Below are 17,894 nucleotides of genomic sequence, written 5' to 3' on the forward strand. Positions count from 1 at the left end.
AGCAAATTTAAGGATGAATCTAGAAAAAATTATTATATAAATAATTTTTTGACACAAACACTTGTTTACAAATTTCAATTTTGTTGTGCATATCACTATCAAACTCCTTCTTTTATCATTTGACCAAATAAAATTCCCTCTTATCAGTTCTCTTCTATACATACATACATACATACATACATACATACATACATACATACATACATGCATGCGTGGAAATTTATCTAATCTTCTATACATACATACATACATACACACACACATATATATAATGGGATGATCGGATAAATCAAGAAGGACTAGCAAAGATTTTGAACTTATTTCAAAATAAAGATTCAAAATGTTAGATCAAAATCTTGAATTTATTTGACAAATTTAGATAGATTATCAAAAGGGCCTTTAAATTTTTGTTATCAATCAAGAAGGACCAACAAGTATTTTAATAGTGCATTACATTTCAATACAATACTTATCACATATAAAATTATTGTTCAATCTGATCAAGGATAAATCCATCATGCCACTTAGTGTGACATTGGAATAAATATAAGGAGATCTGCTTTTTGGGCTTAGCGAAAGTAGAATGGAATTCTAGCTCCAACTGACAAAAGCTAATCCTTCTGAATTGAATGAGCAAAACAAAAGCAATTGTGTGTGATTGTACAGTAAAAGTTCTATAGTGAAAGTAAGTAATAATTTTGCTGCAATAATTTGATGGTGAATAGTATCTTGTCTGCTAGTACCAGAGGCCCGCTGGCATAGTGAAAGTAAGCAACAATTCTATTGTAGTGATTGGACGGTGACCAGTATTATTGCACATGCTACTACAATTTCTAGCGGGTATCTTCCCTTGGTGATTTTGTTCTTCTTCTAATAGGTGGATCCCATTCCAGTCATCTTCTTTTGCATCTCCGTTACGATGTGATTGGTGGGAGCCAGCTTTTCACTGTTGGTGGACCCCTTAATTTTAGAAATGATTTTCTTCATTACTGTAACATATTCATGCGATAATTGTGCAGCAGCAATGTGGCTTGCTGCAAGAGATTTTTGTTGCAAGAATGATGCATTTGATTATCTGGCTACTGTTGTTTGTGATCTTGTGGTGATTTGGGCATTTCGGTTGTTTAACCAATTCCTGAGTAATTCTTCGGAAGTTTGTATCTTCAAAGTTTATTTCCCCTCCCGCAATTTATGCATTCTTACCATAAAGGCCTACATTTATTTATTTCCCGGGTTACACACATTTTCTTGATGAGTCATGATGATCAAGCCTCTCCTGGCTTACGGCAAAAAGTTGATGGAGAAATCCATTTCATGTATAACTAAATTCACCCAATTTTCACTAAAAAGATCAAAGTGCACGAAATCATTCAATTGCAATTTAATTGGTAGCCCCAAATTCATTGACTTTTTTTAAAAAAAAATTCTATTTTAATGTAGGATTCAATTACCATAATTAAAAATTTCACATGTCTATTTTAAAAAAATAAATTATTGTAGGTATTTCAAATAAATTGAAAACACCATTTCTTTTTCTCGTTAGATTTTTCTTCCATAAAACATAGTTTTGTTGCAAAAAAGAAATTTCTAAGAATCCTAGTTCTTTTCAATGTTGTCAAGCAAATCTAAGGATAAATTGTCAGGTAGAATCTAAAAAAAAAAATTATCATATAGATTTTTTTAACACAATCACTTGTTTACAAATTTCCACTTTTGTTGTGCATATCACCATCAAACACCTTATCGTTTGACCAAAGAAAATTCCTTCTTATGGGTTCTCTTCCACCACACATAATTAGATGATCAGATAAAGAAACCCTCTTTAGGGTTTGAAGATTTTCCAAAATAAGATAACAATTACATTTTCCAATGGAAAACTTTAAAGATGAAATTTAATTAAATTAAAAATTTCACAAAATATAATTTTTTTTTAAAGATGTTGATGACATCTCATTATTTTGAATTGACAAAAATTAATATCATTGACCAAGTATGTATGAAAAAATATCTTGATGCTTCATTATGCACAACCGTTTTAGTATATTCCTAGATATTCCACAATGCCTAACATCTATGTAAAAGCATCTCGCTGATAGTAAGGGTAAAAGGTAAGTTCTTTAAAGAGACTTGGTATATATTTTAGACTAATGAAATTAAAAAAATAAATAATTCACCAAGAAAGTGAGCTTTTGAAATAAGAGGGAGAAAGAATAAATTAGTTTTTATTAGGGCAATGATGAGAAGAGACTTTCAAGGTTTTGACTATATCAAATAATTTGTGTTTTTTTTTTCTTACTAGTGGCCTTTATAAGGAGCATGTAATACATTATAGTAATATTTTAAGGATACACTAAAAAAATTCTTTAGTACACTAAGAAGAATAAAACGCGTGGAATGTGTAATTATGGTAACTAGAAAACGTAGGAAAAGAAATAATGTGATTGTCACTCTAAATTGCAATTGAATGATTGAAGGCAGTTTAGTCTTTTTAGTGTAAATGTGGTGGATTCGATCTAGCGCTATCCAGAATTTAATGGGGAAATTAAAGTTACAATGAGATAATACTTTCTTTTCCATATAGAAAGAATGTTAGCTCTTATGCACACTGTTTATTCCTTCATCATGAATATACCAAGATGGTAAAGTGCAGAGGTCATCAGTGGATTTAGAAAAATTCCGTGCGATTTCAACAACAATTGGCTTTTAACGGTGTATCACACGTTATGGTGGATCTACGACTCTCGAGGGCGGAAAGCGACTCTGTGCTGATTTGACATTCACAATTTTGCAATGACAAGAAAAAGGGTAGTCAATGGAACAAAGGCAACATTGATCATTTGGCTTAGCAAAAGCATAATGGAAGCTTGGCTCCGACCGAGAAAAGCTAACCCTTTTTAAGTTATGGAGTAGAACAAAAGCAATTACAATATGCCTTTTTCTAGACTAGAAATCGAGGACGAGATTTGTCACCAAAAACAAAACGGACAAAAGGATTAAAGGGCATCCATCATGCTTCCTCAGAGGTCACGCCAAATCGTCTGTTTATGGAGCCAGACCACTTCATCATCTTATGTTATTAATATTCTATATATGTCTAGAAGGATAAAAGCATTAAGACAAGCGGCTAGATTGGGATCCCATGATTTGTGCAACGATTGAAATGCATAATTTAAATTAAGATACAAATATGTGATAACAAAAATCAGATGCAATTCTAAATGATTTGTGAGCGTATTCCCTCACTTTTTGTTTCTCAAATTTAGGCGCCTGTATGAGTAGCTTAATTTTTACGTGAAATTAATCGTCAATTTTGATAAAACATTTTAAATTTCGGTGTGCTCGTATGTGAAGTGAGTCTCTATACAATCGCATAATATTAGATTTCAAACTTGGTGCCCACCTTAAAAAAGGACATAATAACATGTAGGACATGATCACATTTTGTGTATGTGCCTGTGTGAATAATCTGCGGAAATAGAGAGTAAATCTAGACCGCATTCAATGGAACTAGAGAAAGGTTCAACGCCTTCGATTCATTAGAGACGCCATCATCGATTATTAGCAAAAAGTAGTTGATTTAACCATGTTTAACCATGATTAAGTTAAAATTTTGGGCTTGGCACTTATAAGAAAGAAAATTTTGCTCACAAAAATTGAAAAAATGAAGTAAAACCCTTTGGTCGTTACTTGGATGTTTCTACGATCTTTCCAAAAAGCATTCTAGGAGGGCCTGCAATTGTTAAATCACAAAATAATGGATCTCCACTATGAAAACAAAGCTTTTTCAAGATTTTACAAATTGCTACGGTTTGCATTATTACGTGTATCGATCCATCGACTAATCATAAAATGGAAATAGTTGCACGGATCATGGTTTGCAGACCAAATGTGATCACATCCATTGATGTTTAGGTGATCCATGTATAATTTATGTGATAATGATTTTTGATGGACCCGATATATGTGGATCAGAGTACTGGCAAGTCTTAACCCAATGAAGTCTATATGAGTTGGGAGAGAGAGTGAACTCCCTTAAGAAACAAAGATGAACTTAAGTTCTCTTTGCTTAAAATAAATGCGAGTCTATCCTCAAGTCTTTGTCATACCCTCTTGTGAAATGAACGCAAAAGCAAAAGCACTTAAGTATGTTTGTCTGGTCAATTCTTTGTCAGATCCTCTTGTGTAAGCAAAAGCACTGAAGTATGTCTGTCTAGTTAATTCGTTTGCACATGGCCAAATTCCACAGGCTTGTTTGTTCGTGTGTTCACACACGCACAACGTGTTTTGCAATTTGAGGACCAGGACCTGGAAAATACCAAGAAACTCAGGTTGATATCATCAAAAAGCATAAAGACCCTCATTCAAGATTAAAAATGTTTCGAAAATCTCAACTTTGTTGATCTCCTTGTGGAGGAGGAATTGTATTTTCTTCACAATTTCCACAAAAGAATCAGCTAAAGTCTCCCGCTTAGCTCCCTTTTAGCTTGACAAAAGGGATCTATTTTGTACACGTATTTTGCAAAGTGAAACTCAAATTGCATAAAAGATTAACATTAGCATGGACCTAAAATTAAAGAATATAGAAAACTTTAACCAATATCTTTCAATTTTATGAACCATTAGGTGAAATCGAAGTACATAGACTTTGAAGAAGGTCAGCCAACTAAAATTGCCCAATCTGTTATGTAGAGTTAAACTGAAGCTAAGAGACCGGTCACTCCTATATTGTTCATGAGACACATCTCTATAGCTCTGTACTTATGACGTGACATGACGCTTGGCATTGTGTTGCCATGTAGCTCAATGACCTTACAAATTATTTACATATCATCCTGTGCAATGTGTTATTTTCCAGTGCTATTTATAGATAAAGTCAACATTTAACATCTTCAAATACGAAAAAAAAAGATTTTATCTAGAGGTAGGCTTAGGCAAAACAATTAATTTAAACTTAGCCGAAATAATTGAATTAAACAACAAATAGTATAGAAATGTGTCTTATAAATAAGTAGTACATATTGCAGTAATTGTCTTCTTCCACGGAGCATCGACATTTTTTCTTCGAAAAACTCGAAAAATAATGTTACCCATATTTTACCTAAATTTGACCGAATTTGGTCAAGCATAACTTTTTCGTATAAGGTACAAATGAATCGATTTTTCCCCATGGAAAGCTGGTGACTTCAATTTAGCTAAAACGTGGTTGACCTCAGATTGCGGATTTTGGGCGGTCAGGCCAGTTTGAACTTGGCAAAAAGTTCTGATGTTTTTGTCATAAAAATTCCGATCTTTGTGATTTTGATGGTGTTGGAAATCATAAAGTTTCCGACACCTCAAGATCGTACAGCCGTGCTTAGAAAAACTTGATATATTGAGATCTGGCTGTCCGAATTGGGCAGATTGGGTATCTTTAGAAAGCTTTTGACAAGCACACCTGATTACAACCTTCGACTGAACTTTTAATGAAGTTTGACTCTCGGTCAACTTTGCTATGGCACTGAAAGGTCGCTTGAGTCTTTAGGGACCTTTCGAATGTGTTCAATGATGACAAGTGATTATTTGTCGAGCAATCCAGCTTTGCCATTTCTGTTCCTTATTCGATGGAGTTAGCCAACAAATAGGGTGACCCTTTTTCGGTCCATTCGTTATTGCCGAAATAAAATTTTCTGGAGTTCTACAAAGACATTCGACTTGTTCTTTTAGTCTGTACTGTGTTGGATCCAAAATTGAATATGAACGAGTTCGGAGTTCTGCTTCCGATATATTATGAAAACTTTGGCCTAGATGAATTGTGAGATATAGAAGAAATCTTGGTGATGGTGAGGACTTCGCTACATAATCTATGGATCAATGCAATCACATCCATTGATTTTTGTAATTTATATAGCTAATGGATTTGATAGACCCAATTTATGGGGACTTGAGAACTAGCAAGTCTAATCTAGTGAAGCCCATTTGAGTTAGGAGAGAAGATGAACTTCCTTAAGAAACAAATTTTATTTTTTTGATCAACTAAGAAACAAAATTGAACCTGCCATTTTTCTTTGCTTATATTGTACAGAAGTCAATCTTGAAGTCTTTGTCCGACCCTCTAGTGTGAAGGCAAAAGATAAAGCACAGAAGTATGTTTTGTCTAGTCAATTCGCTCGTTATGCACTGGTCTACGCATTGCCAAATTGCACGGCAAATAGGCTCGTAATTCGTGTGTTCACACGAGTACACACAAAGATGTCAATACTTACAAGTTCCGTTTGGAGATTGGCAACCCACTTGGAAGATCGGCAAAGAGCATTTTGAAATTTTAGGCCCTGAAAAATACCGGGAAACTGCGGTTGATATTATCAAAAAATCATAAAAGTCAAACTTTCGAGAATAAAATGTTTGAAGAATCTCAACTTTATTGGAATTATTGTGAAGGAGGGACCACATTTTCTTGGAAATTTCCATAAGAGATCAACGTCCAATTAAGCGATATGAGTCCAATGCTAAATCAACCAAAAACAAATGATAGAGACGAATCAAATCCTGACAGAATCAACATTTGATTTAAATATCAGCGTGCAATTTTATTTGGTGTACAATTTCAATCCGCGAGCAATTTTATTTTGTTACCGTCCAATCTAACATCGAAGTGCAATCATAACTTGTAATAATGGTCAATATTCAGGTTCATGTAACTTTATTGCTAAAGTGACTAATTACGAGTATGAATGGCTTTTTGGGTTTTTTTATTTACGAAGGAAGGCTGCAGGTGGCTTCCAGGCAAACGACACGTAGTACCAAAGCAATGGCAAGTGAAACTCATTTTCAGTTGTCCAGCTACATCCAACATTCAACCATTCATTAACACACAACTTATACTTCCGAGACCACCCCATCCTCTTCGACCACTTCTATCAATTATTTACTCAACTTAGCCTGAATGCTTTTGTTTGCTTATAGAGGAAAGCCGCAGGTGATTTCCCAGGAAACGCAGTGGAAGTGAGCGATTTCACTCCTTTGCTTCGTCAAGTTGTTGCAAGGATCAGGCTCAAACTTCCCGAGTTACCGGGCGGACTCAATTCAGGGATCAATCACTCCATCGTCCTCTCAGAATGAAGAGAAAGCGGGAGGGAGAAGGGGCGGCTCTGACAGCTTCAGCAAGTAGTAGCTGTGATGATGGATCAAGGAAGGTTTATGAGGTGTTCTTGAACTTCAGAGGACCTGACACCCGCTTAACCATCGTTGATTGTCTTTACAATGACTTGATCCGTGCGGGGATCCGCGCTTTTAAAGACGATGAAGAGCTCCGATTTGGCAAAAAGATTGAAGGCGGCCTCTTGCAAGCAATCAATGACTCCAGAATTTACATCCCGATTTTCTCCAAAGATTATGCTTCAAGTAAGTGGTGCCTCCGTGAGCTGGCACTCATAGTGGAGTTATCGAGAGATAATGATGAGAAAGTGATCCTCCCTATCTTCTACGACGTGGATGTGGACGATGTCAAGCTTAAGACCAATTTATATAAGGATGCCTTCCAAAAGCACAAGAATGACTCTGGGGAAGATTTAACAAAGCAGTGGGAGGAGGCTTTAAGAGATGTTACCAGAATTAGTGGAAAGAAACTAAAAGATTACGGGTATGGTTTGCTTCTCCATTGACTTTATTTTCTTATTCACAATTTCAATTTCTTATTCCTTCATAGAATAGTTAGATTCAGTTTGCTGCTGTCCAAACTTATGTAATGTTTGGTTGGATTTGATGCAATGATCTGTCATTTTTTAAACAAAGTTTGCTCAGAGGGCAAGGTTTCTTGCACAAATTGACTTTTCATTTTTAAAACCAACTTTTGATAACAATTAATGTTAAGGTGTATCAACTTGATTAATTAATATATAACGGAAAAAAAAACCAAGATATCCATAAACATCTAAGATGTGTTAATATAGTATGACTATATATGTGTGAAAAATAAAAATATTTAAGTTTCTTAACTTCAATTGCATTCTGTACATAAAGTTAAAGACCTGTTACAATTTTCTTGACCTTATGCCTATGATGTTTGCCTGAAAAATTAGATCGAGTTTAGTATTATATCTTCTTTCCTTTTGTTATACTAATGAAAGCTGAGGAAGAATTGGCCCAAAATAGGAGAGCTCAGTAAGGAGCTTCTTTATGCGTCCGAGCTAATAATGGTTATAGTTAGTTCATACTTGTTAGTGTATGATGTACCCGAGGGAGACGAAAAAATGCGCAGGAAACATAGAGGAAGTCTTTGGGATACTTTTCTAAAACTTAACGGCGAAGAGGAAGAAATGATAGAGCTGACCCCCTTTGGGATTGACCCAGTGACTCTGGGAAGGATATGGCAAAGTAGTGGGAGGAGGCTTTAAGAGAGTTTGATAGAATAAAGGACGGAATCTAAAAGATTACGGTATTATTAGCTTCTTCCATTAAGTTTATTTCCATTTCATCAATTTCGAGATTATATTGTATGATACTTTTTCCAAAATAAGAACTTTCAGTTTGGCGCTGTCCAATCTTATGTGATGTATGGTTGGATCGGCCGGAGTGAGGGAGGCAGGAATTTTGCTCTGCGAGCAAGGTTTCTTGCACAAATTGACTTTTCACTTTTTATCCCAAGTTTTGGCAACAAATAGTCTCAAGGTATATCAACTTAATTAATTAATCGATAATGCAAAAATATATTTTTTTATGAAAATCTAAGAGTTGATGAAATAATAAGACAACATATGTGTGAAAAGTAAAAATTTAAATCTCTTAACTTCGCAGCTCACTTTTCAGCTAGCAAAATGCTTTTAAAAAACTTTGGTCATTTCTCTTGCTTTGACCTATTCACGGCCCCAACTTGGGTACCACAGGGTGCGGATTTCCTCAGCCTTGTGACCATCCTACAATTTTTATATGAAGCTACCAACCTTAATTTGTGTCTTACCAACTACTTTTCGATTATTTCACAAACTAATTTAAGGTGACCGGTGTTTATTTGAGTCATTTACTAAATTTATTTGATCGTTTGCCGATTTACAAATTTTATAAAACCTGCCATCTTTTATTTGAATTGTTTACTTCACATTTAAAAATTACCAATACTTGAAACAAATTACTGACTCAAATATGAGTTTCCTACTAGCTAACCTCTGATTAAGTTACTGACTAATTTAAGTCACCCATTCCTATGTGAGCCACTTATCAATGTTTATTTATTTGTTGAAAATTCCCACCTTTCGTAACAAACTTTTGTTATCAACGGACCCGCTTTGACTAGCATAGTTCACAAATATTCTGAGGTTAGGAACTCAATTATCAAAATACCAAGCATAATTTGAGTTACTTACCAAATTATTCCGATTAAATTATCAACAAATTTAATGTGACTGATGAATTGCTAAGTTAAACCAGTTGGTAGCTTATTCGGAGAAATGATTGTTGGCAACTCAAATGAAGGCTAATAAATACTCTGAAAGTGTTCCTCATTTTCGGTTACTACCCTAATACTCGGGTACATTAAGAAAAACGCTTTTGAGCTTTAATTCTTGTTTCCTAAATTCCAGGTAACTGCTTGGTGAGAAAATCTTTTTCTTTTATGTCAATCTTCAAACTCATCCTTAGTGGCTGAAGAGATAAAAAAAAAAAGACCGGATTCACCGAGGAATTCTAGTCAAAGCCCAATTAGACCTTCATCATGAAGTAACCTTTTTCCTACCATTTACCGAACCAAAGAATCCTGACAGTAGCAGCTTTCATTTTTCTTTTTCCTTTTTCCTTTTTCCTTTTTTTTTTGTGGCAAACGGCTCACAGCATGAATGATCACTCATTTCATGCTGGTTGCTTTCAAAGTCAATTACTTTGAATTTGATGATAACCTTCCAGCGACACGTTATGCAGGCATAGATTCCATATGTGATTTTTTTTTTTTATTATCTGAGATGATTGCATGTTATGTATGTGGCAGCCTATATAAACTTACAAACCTCATGGTGGAAGAGGTTTCAAATTTGCTATGGACAAGACAGACAGACATGTCTAACCATTTGGTGGGAATTAAGGATCGAATGGATCACATTATGAAGCTATTAGATGTAGGAGCTTTTGATGTACGGTTTATTGTGATTCATGGTATGGGTGGCATCGGAAAAACAACACTAGCCGAGGCTGTCTTCAGGCAAATCTACCCTCAATTTTGGGATCATTGCTGTTTTCTTAAAGATGTTCGAACTCATGATATAATAGGCTTACAAAAGAAATTGTTGTTTGATGTTCTCAATCTTAGTTGCACAAACCCCTTCTTCATTGATGAAGTGATCAAGACAAGGTTTCTTGGCAAGAAAGTCCTCGTTGTTCTTGATGACATCGACAACTGGGACCAAATCATGAGGCTTGCAGGTGAGCCCAACTGGTTTGGTGGGGGTAGTAGAATCATCATAACAACAAGAAATATTCAATTCCTGGTAAAGGAAGGTGAGGATGACAATCTCCCAATCTCTAATAGTGGTCAATTTTCATTCTACAATATGATGGAGATGAATTCACATGATGCTCTTCAACTTTTCTGTGAGCGTGCCTTGGGATGTGCCAAGCCTCCGCCTAGTTACATGGATATCATAGAAAAGCTTGTTGATGCACTAGGAGGACTTCCGTTAGCTCTTGATGTTGTGGGTTCCACACTTCGCGGAAAATGCCGAAGAACATGGGAAGTTTCCCTATGTAAGTTAAAGAAGGTGATGAATGAGGATGTCAAGAAGAAGTTGATGATAAGCTACGAAGCATTGGAATTTAATCAACGGCAAATTTTTCTTGATATCGCATGTTTCTGCTTCAACAAAGAGAAAACAACTGCAGTTAAATATTGGGATGCGATTTTTGGGTATCCGGCTGAAAGTGAGGTCAATATCCTCAAACGTATGTCTCTAATAAAAATATCATACGATAATAAACTATGGATGCATGACCAACTTAGAGACCTTGGAAGGAGTATCGTCCATCCAAAAAGTGGCGAAATCCATATGAAGGGTAGCAGATTGTGGTCTCCCAAGGATGCCTTCCGTGTAGTGCAGACAAAAATGGTAATCTTGACCTCTAAATGTTTTCCAATGCATCCATTAGCATCACTACCTTTTTATCTAATTTCAAGTCAAAGTGACATCTGTACTCATTGGTTGCTACATTTTTTTTTTCCAGGGAACCAAAGACATACTGGCACTCAATCTTGGTACACCTAGCCCAAATAAGACGTACAGTTTTAAGCGCAACCAATTTATGGGCTTGGTCAACCTTAGGTTCCTTCAATTGGACCATGGAAATTTTAAAGGAGACTTTAAGAATGTTTTCTTTAATCTGACATGGCTCTCTTGGAGCAATTGCTTCAAAATTCCGAGCTAGCAATTTTGGGTTGAAGAACTTAACGATTCTCATGTTATCTGGGAATAACGTTACTGAAGATTGGGGAGGATGGTGTCAAATCATGGTATGATGTCATGACATCCTTTTGCATTATATTTACTCTTCTTCTTTTCCGAGTGTTTACTCAATTGCTTTATAGGTAGCAGAACAATTGAAAATCCTACAGCTCGAGGACTGTCCATTCCTTAGAAAGATGCCCAAATTTACCACAATCTCACAGCTAGAGAAATTGATTCTTAGATGCGTTCGACTAAGAAAAATTGACAAGTCCATCAGCAATCTTCAACATCTTGATTACCTAGAGATAAAGAGTAAAGCTATTGAGTCGCCACCGGAGTCCATCCGTGGTCTAAAATCTTTGACAGTGCTAAGAATAGATCGGACACCCTCAATGAAGCCTCACTCGATTGGCAATTTAGCAAAGGTGAAGTCTCTAATCTTGCCATGCAAGGAACTTCAAAAGCTTCCCGACTCTATCGGACAATTGGACTCATTACTTGAGCTAGATGTTCGATATCTAAAAATCAGTGAACTACCTCATTCTATTGGAAATCTTCAAAGGTTGAAAGTTTTATGCATTCGGAATTCCTATCTAGAAAAGCTACCGGACTCGATTAGGAGGTTGCAATCATTGGTCGAGTTGGATTTGAGCCATTCAAGAACCGAGAGTCTACCTGATTGTATTGGAAATCTCAAAAAGTTGAAGGTACTAAATCTCAATCAGAGTTGCATAAGTGAACTTCCGAAAACCATAGGAATGTTGGAAAATCTGGAAAAGTTATATGCCTGCTCTGAACAACTGGGGGAAATTCCAAGTGAAATCGGGGCACTATCCTCATTGAATAATCTAGACTTATCCAGGGGTCGCTTTAGTGGATTGCCCACAACGATCAATCAGCTTACAAATCTCCGAACACTTTGGTTACTATTGTGTGATTCAATCCAACAGTTGCCGGAGCTCCCCAAGAGTCTAAAATTTCTAACCCTTACATCAAATTCACTGACCACGATCCCCGACTGCTCAAACCTAACCAATTTAGTTAACCTTCAAATAACTGGATATTCAATTGAAGAACCCAACACAGAGGGGATCGTGAGACTACCTGCTCTAAAACGAATGACCCTCCGCATTGGAAAAATGGCCTTGCCTCCAACCGATTTCAGTTCCCTCTCTCAGCTACAAAGCCTTGACATAAATTATGCTGAGCCCCAATCTCTTATCGGGCTCCCATCCAGCCTTGAAGATTTGTGGTTAAGGGATGTCCAGTCACCGATAGATTGGTCAGTCTTTTCCAACTTGGAGAATTTGTTGAAGCTGTCTATTTGTGGATATTCACTGAGCGAGATTCGATTCAAGGTGCTTGGAGAGCTACGAAAATTCAATGGATTGCGGATGGTTGACTGTCCATTGCTCAAGACGTTGCCCGTTCTGCCTTGTTTGAAGCAGATCCAGCTGGGTCGATTGCCTATGCTAATTGAGATTCAAGGTTTGGGAGAATTGAAATCATTGCAGGATTTGGATATTTGGGGATGCAATTCCATCAAAAGCTTAAATGAATCTGATCTTTCTAATCTACAAAATCTGAAAACTTTGGGGTTCCGTCGATGTGAATCATTGGAGAGGGTGCTGGGTGTGCCAAAATCTTGTCAACTCGAGGTGGATGATTGCCCGAGGTTCAATAGAGATGGATAAGATATGTATCATTTGATTGGCAAAGATAGTCGATGATGGTAAGTCCATAGAACTAGAGTTCGTTTTTTTTTTTGTTGTGTCCTGTTTTGTGAGTTTTCCTTCAACTAACCTTTCATCTTGGTTCTGGAACCACCTCTTGCATTCGTTCATCTTGTTGTCTCTAAAGGAAAATCCTCTTTCATGTATCATGAATGTGTGATACTTTGACTTGCCTCGACTTGATGATGGTGATACTTAGCTAGTTTACGTTGCGCACTAGCATAACGTTGGGATTGACATGCTTCGCGGCACCTGTTTTGCTTAGAAAAAATGGATAAAGTGGAAGGGAACTTATAGGTAGTAAGCACACTAAAGATGCTAACGAATGCTAAGTTTGGTTGTAAGGCTGAGGTGGTTGAGACTTGAGAGTACTGAATCTCACCTTATGGAGTGTTTTTAATATTAGTACAGAACAATCATGATTTGTGAGGACTGAAATAAAGGAATGAACGCTTGGTTAGTGGAAGAGTGAATCGTTGATACCTATTATGCAGTATGAGTGATTTAGTTATTTCCTTCACGAAGAATTGGAGGTGTTTTTCTGGTTACTTTTGAATTGAAGTGGAGAAGCTTCAAGTCTTGAGTCATGGTGTGATTTGTGAACTATCTTCTTCATTCTAGTAGCCATTTATGCGTGAAATTTGTGCTGGGAGACAATTGATATTGGAGTAAACTTGTCGATATGGTCAAACCACCATTTCGTTGAAGACTAGGTTTAGTTGCATTGAGTTGTGCATTATGCAATTTCTGGTGTTAGGAAAGAGCACCTTTGTGTTGTTGAAGACTAGGTTTTGTTTATTCTTTCAGTTGACTTATTGCACCTTTCCTCATCTCTCTCTCCCTCTTTTTGTGCCAATAATGTGGTTACTGTTAACACGTTAAATAAACCTGTTTGTTATTTGTCTCTATCATTTTTACATTTACTGATAAAACGTTTTTGCACAAGCTCCTCCAAGACCATGGTGAAATGTTCTTTTACATGGATGTCTAGGCTTTGGGAAGACATATCATTGGTGCTACAGCAATGACTTGTTCTCTTCAATCCATATCAGAAAAAGGGCGAGTTGTGGCTAAGTACACTGGTACATTTTAGCTAGCTGGAAGAGGCTTCTTTTCAACTACATTGATGTTTATGAAGTTCCATTATGCAATCTTCTATTGAACTTTGTTATGTCCATACATTTCACAATTTTGTGCTTTCTTCTTTTGCTTTTGTATGCAGTTAATAGAGGTCCCTTCATGTATGCTAGTAGTCGATATATGAAACTAGCAGCAACAATGAGGATCCTACCACTGTAGCCAAGATGTTCTAATTATATTATTTTAAACAATAGCAATGAGGATTCTCCCATAACCAAGGAAGATGCCAAGTTAAAATGGTTCTTGAGTTTTCTCATGCATGAATGAGAGAATCCTCTATGAAGATTAAGATAAAGATTAAGATGTAAGACATTTCAAGTTTTTCTCTACTAGAAATTTGAAATTTGTGATCAAATGTCTACTGGATCATCTGTTCTACACATTGACAGCATTGATTTTGTGAGCAAACTAGAGGAGTTTTGAATATTTGAGAGTAATAGCAATTTTAAAATTACAGGTTTGGATATATTCTTGAAGGCAATGGCTGTAGCACCTTGCCTTCTCTTTTTTCATGAATTTGATTCCATTGTGCTGAAAAGGGAGCATGGTAGTACGGGGGTCACCAACCATGTCATCAATAAGTTAGTTTCTTACATTTAATGGCACTTATAAAGTGGTAATGTGAAATATAGTTATTCATTGGTGCAGTTTTTTACTGAATCAGATGGTGTTGAAGTTTTAAGTGGTATGTTTGTGTCAATAGGACAAGGTAATAATTTCGTCTTACATGGTAACAAAAAGTACTCTCTTTCCATAGCACACTAATTGTAAATTGCTGTTGGAAATTGCATGGCCATTATGAATGCTTTGCCAAAAAAATTTCTATGAAGCATTTAATATGGAGACTACGTAATAACCTTCAAGAAAGACTATTAAATGCTAGACATGACTTTTCCTTGATTTAGAGTTGTTTAACTTCGGATACACAATATTGGATAAACTACATATGTACGAAAGAAGGTAACAAATGGCTAGATTACTTGAATTACTTTTCAGTTGCTAAAATAGCTTACAAGAAGTGTATTAAACTGGTCTTGAACCTCTTCAACAGCATCAATGGATGTTGATCATTTCAGTTTTGAGTGTGCCAAAATCTTGTGAACTCATCATCATTGACTGCCCATAGCTCAATAGAGATGGATAAGGTATGTACCATTTGATTGGCAAAGATAGTTGATGATGGTAAGTCCATAGAACTAGAGTTCATTTTTTGTTACGTCCTATTTTGTGAGTTTTCTTTCAGCTAAACTTTCATCTTAGTTCTGGAACCATCGCTTGTATTCGTTCATCCTGTTATCTCTGAGCAAAATTCCATTTCCGCATGTCATGAACTTGTGGTACTTTCACTTGCCTCCATGGTGGTGATGCTTAGCTGGTTTATGTTGTGCATTAGCATAATGTTGGGGTTGACATGCTTCGCAGCACGTAACTTGGCCAAATAGTAATCAAACTAAAGATGCTAACAAATGCTAGGTTTTGTTGAAATGTAGAGGTGGTTGAGAGTACTGGTCATACCTTATGAAGCGTTTTTTCAATTTCACTATAGAACAATCATGATTTGTGAGAAATGAAATAAAGGAATTAACACCTAGTTAGCGAAAGAGTGGATTGTTGATACCTTTTTATGTTGTATGATGACTTAGTTACTTCCTTCATGAAGAATTGAAGGTGCTTTTCTAGTTACTTTTGAACTTACATTTTGTTTGTCTGTTTGTTTGCTATTTGTTCATTCCCTTCCATCTTAAATTACAAAACACAGTTGGGGAAGATGTTGCAATTCCCTTGATAAGGCATTTATGTTCTTGAACTATCATTTTTGTGCAAATGACATGTCTTTTTCTAAATCCTTTGCTGTTTTGAGCTGGGTCTGGGAATTTGATAACTTTGACTCATTCGGGAATTAAAAAAGGCAAATGCAATAACCTCAGTTGTTCCCTTTTGCATGATTTTTATTTCTAGCGGTTCTAGAGATTGAACTAGGATTATTTGATTATGCACAATCAAAGATCACTATCAGCTTTAGTCCACATATGATGTTGATGGTTATAGTTGCAATTTTCAAGTACTCCCATTCTTAAAGTAGAAGTTCTGCTTCTCTAGCCATAATTATTAGCTTTTTTCATCCTATTTATGCAGAGTCTTGGAATGTAGTCAACTATTCCTATTGAAATGTCTTCAGATGTAACAGTGGGGGTCTACATGAGCAACTTAAAGTTGTTTGCCGGCCAAACTTTGTATGGTTAATAATCTTATTCTGCTTAGGCATTCAATGGCTTAATGCTTTGAGCATTAACCTTAGCTTTTGCTGAAGTACTGATTTTTCAATACTCATATTTAGCTTAATCAAAGTACATAATTTATTTCATCGACCTTGGTAAGTCAATCAAGTAGTGGACATGTTGTGACATCTTGAAATTCGACCCCGTTTCGGTAAAGTGAAATGGGCATTTCGTCGACGTACTTATGGTCCTTTTTCTCGGAGCTGATCATGTTGGAGAAATCCTCATGAAGAGTTTTGAAGTTGACAAAACGTATCCTTCGGTTTAGTCTGAAAGTCTGCAGACTCTGTCAGCTTAAAGTCTGAAGACTTCCGGACAGCCGAGACTCAAGACTCAAAGTCTATCCTCATTGACAGTCTCGAATCCGTTGAAGAAAGGTTATCCAGAACTAAGTGGTTTGTTCAGGATTTAACCTTATCATCTGGAGAAGATCTCGTGGCTGGAGAAGACATATCAGAATCCTTTGATTGATCAAGATTGATTCAATGACTGAAGATTCGATGATTATCTATATATTATTGGAAGGTTCTACTTATGGAAACCGAGATCCGATTGTATGGGTGAACGAGATTGATGGGCTATCAACATGTTCCTTTAATAACTCGAACAATCTTCCTAATTGATTCTGTCCAACGGTTAGATTGGAGGAATTCCTTTGGTAAGTGCCAACGGGTATGATGGCATAAAGGAGTATATAAGGAAGTCGTTCTTAGTTATTCGAGGAGTGCGCGATAGAAGAATTCCAAAGTCTGAAGCTCCCATTTGTTTAGATAAATCTCTTGAGCGAATACTTGTATACAAAGAGAGTCTATATTTGTGAGAGACCTTGAGGAGGTGTGGTAGAACATCTACACTTTGTGGAATCAAGGCAAAGCTGTGCTGTAACTTCTCTTTTGATTATAGTGAAATCCAGCCGGTGGGCTGCATCGGTGCGGGAAGAGTGGACGTAGGATTGGAATAATCCGAACCACTATAAATCTTGTGTTTAATTTTCTCTTCCTTACTCTCTTTACTTCAAACGTATATCAATCTGTTAAGAATTGCTTCCGTATTCAAGAAAAATTCTTTGTGCGCCTATTCACCCCCCTCTAGGTGTTTATACTAGCAATATCAATTGGTATCAGAGCCTGTGTACTTACTTTATTTGAAGTGTTTTACTTCATAGTAAAAGATCCATGGCTAGTATGCTAGCACCAGGGCTGATGGAAGGGCAAAGCAATACCGGACCACCTTACTTTGATGGAAATGATTACAACATACGGAAGAACAAGATGAAAGCTTTCCTACGATCAAAGGATCCTCTCGGAATGGGATGTTGTAGAGAAAGGAATAATTCCTAC

At 36.3% G+C, this 17,894-nt stretch overlaps 2 protein-coding genes across 2 annotated transcripts; both read left to right on the forward strand.

The window, feature by feature from the left end:
* Nucleotides 1-6,778: 6,778 nt before the first annotated feature.
* Nucleotides 6,779-16,267, forward strand: LOC108959220 (TMV resistance protein N). Its single transcript, XM_039311967.1, has 5 exons — nucleotides 6,779-7,618; nucleotides 9,956-11,066; nucleotides 11,182-11,467; nucleotides 11,543-13,134; nucleotides 14,082-16,267. Exons 1-3 carry the CDS (start codon nucleotides 7,095-7,097, stop codon nucleotides 11,380-11,382), a joined length of 1,836 nt encoding a protein of 611 aa, XP_039167901.1. The 5' UTR covers nucleotides 6,779-7,094; the 3' UTR covers nucleotides 11,383-11,467; nucleotides 11,543-13,134; nucleotides 14,082-16,267.
* On the forward strand, nucleotides 11,597-13,096 carry LOC120286257 (leucine-rich repeat-containing protein 1-like). The gene has a single exon (XM_039313543.1). The coding sequence runs from the start codon at nucleotides 11,597-11,599 to the stop codon at nucleotides 13,094-13,096; it is 1,500 nt and encodes a 499-aa protein (XP_039169477.1).
* Nucleotides 16,268-17,894: the final 1,627 nt, after the last annotated feature.

Source organism: Eucalyptus grandis, chromosome 5, assembly GCF_016545825.1.
Source record: "Eucalyptus grandis isolate ANBG69807.140 chromosome 5, ASM1654582v1, whole genome shotgun sequence".
NCBI classification, from domain to species: Eukaryota; Viridiplantae; Streptophyta; class Magnoliopsida; order Myrtales; family Myrtaceae; genus Eucalyptus; species Eucalyptus grandis.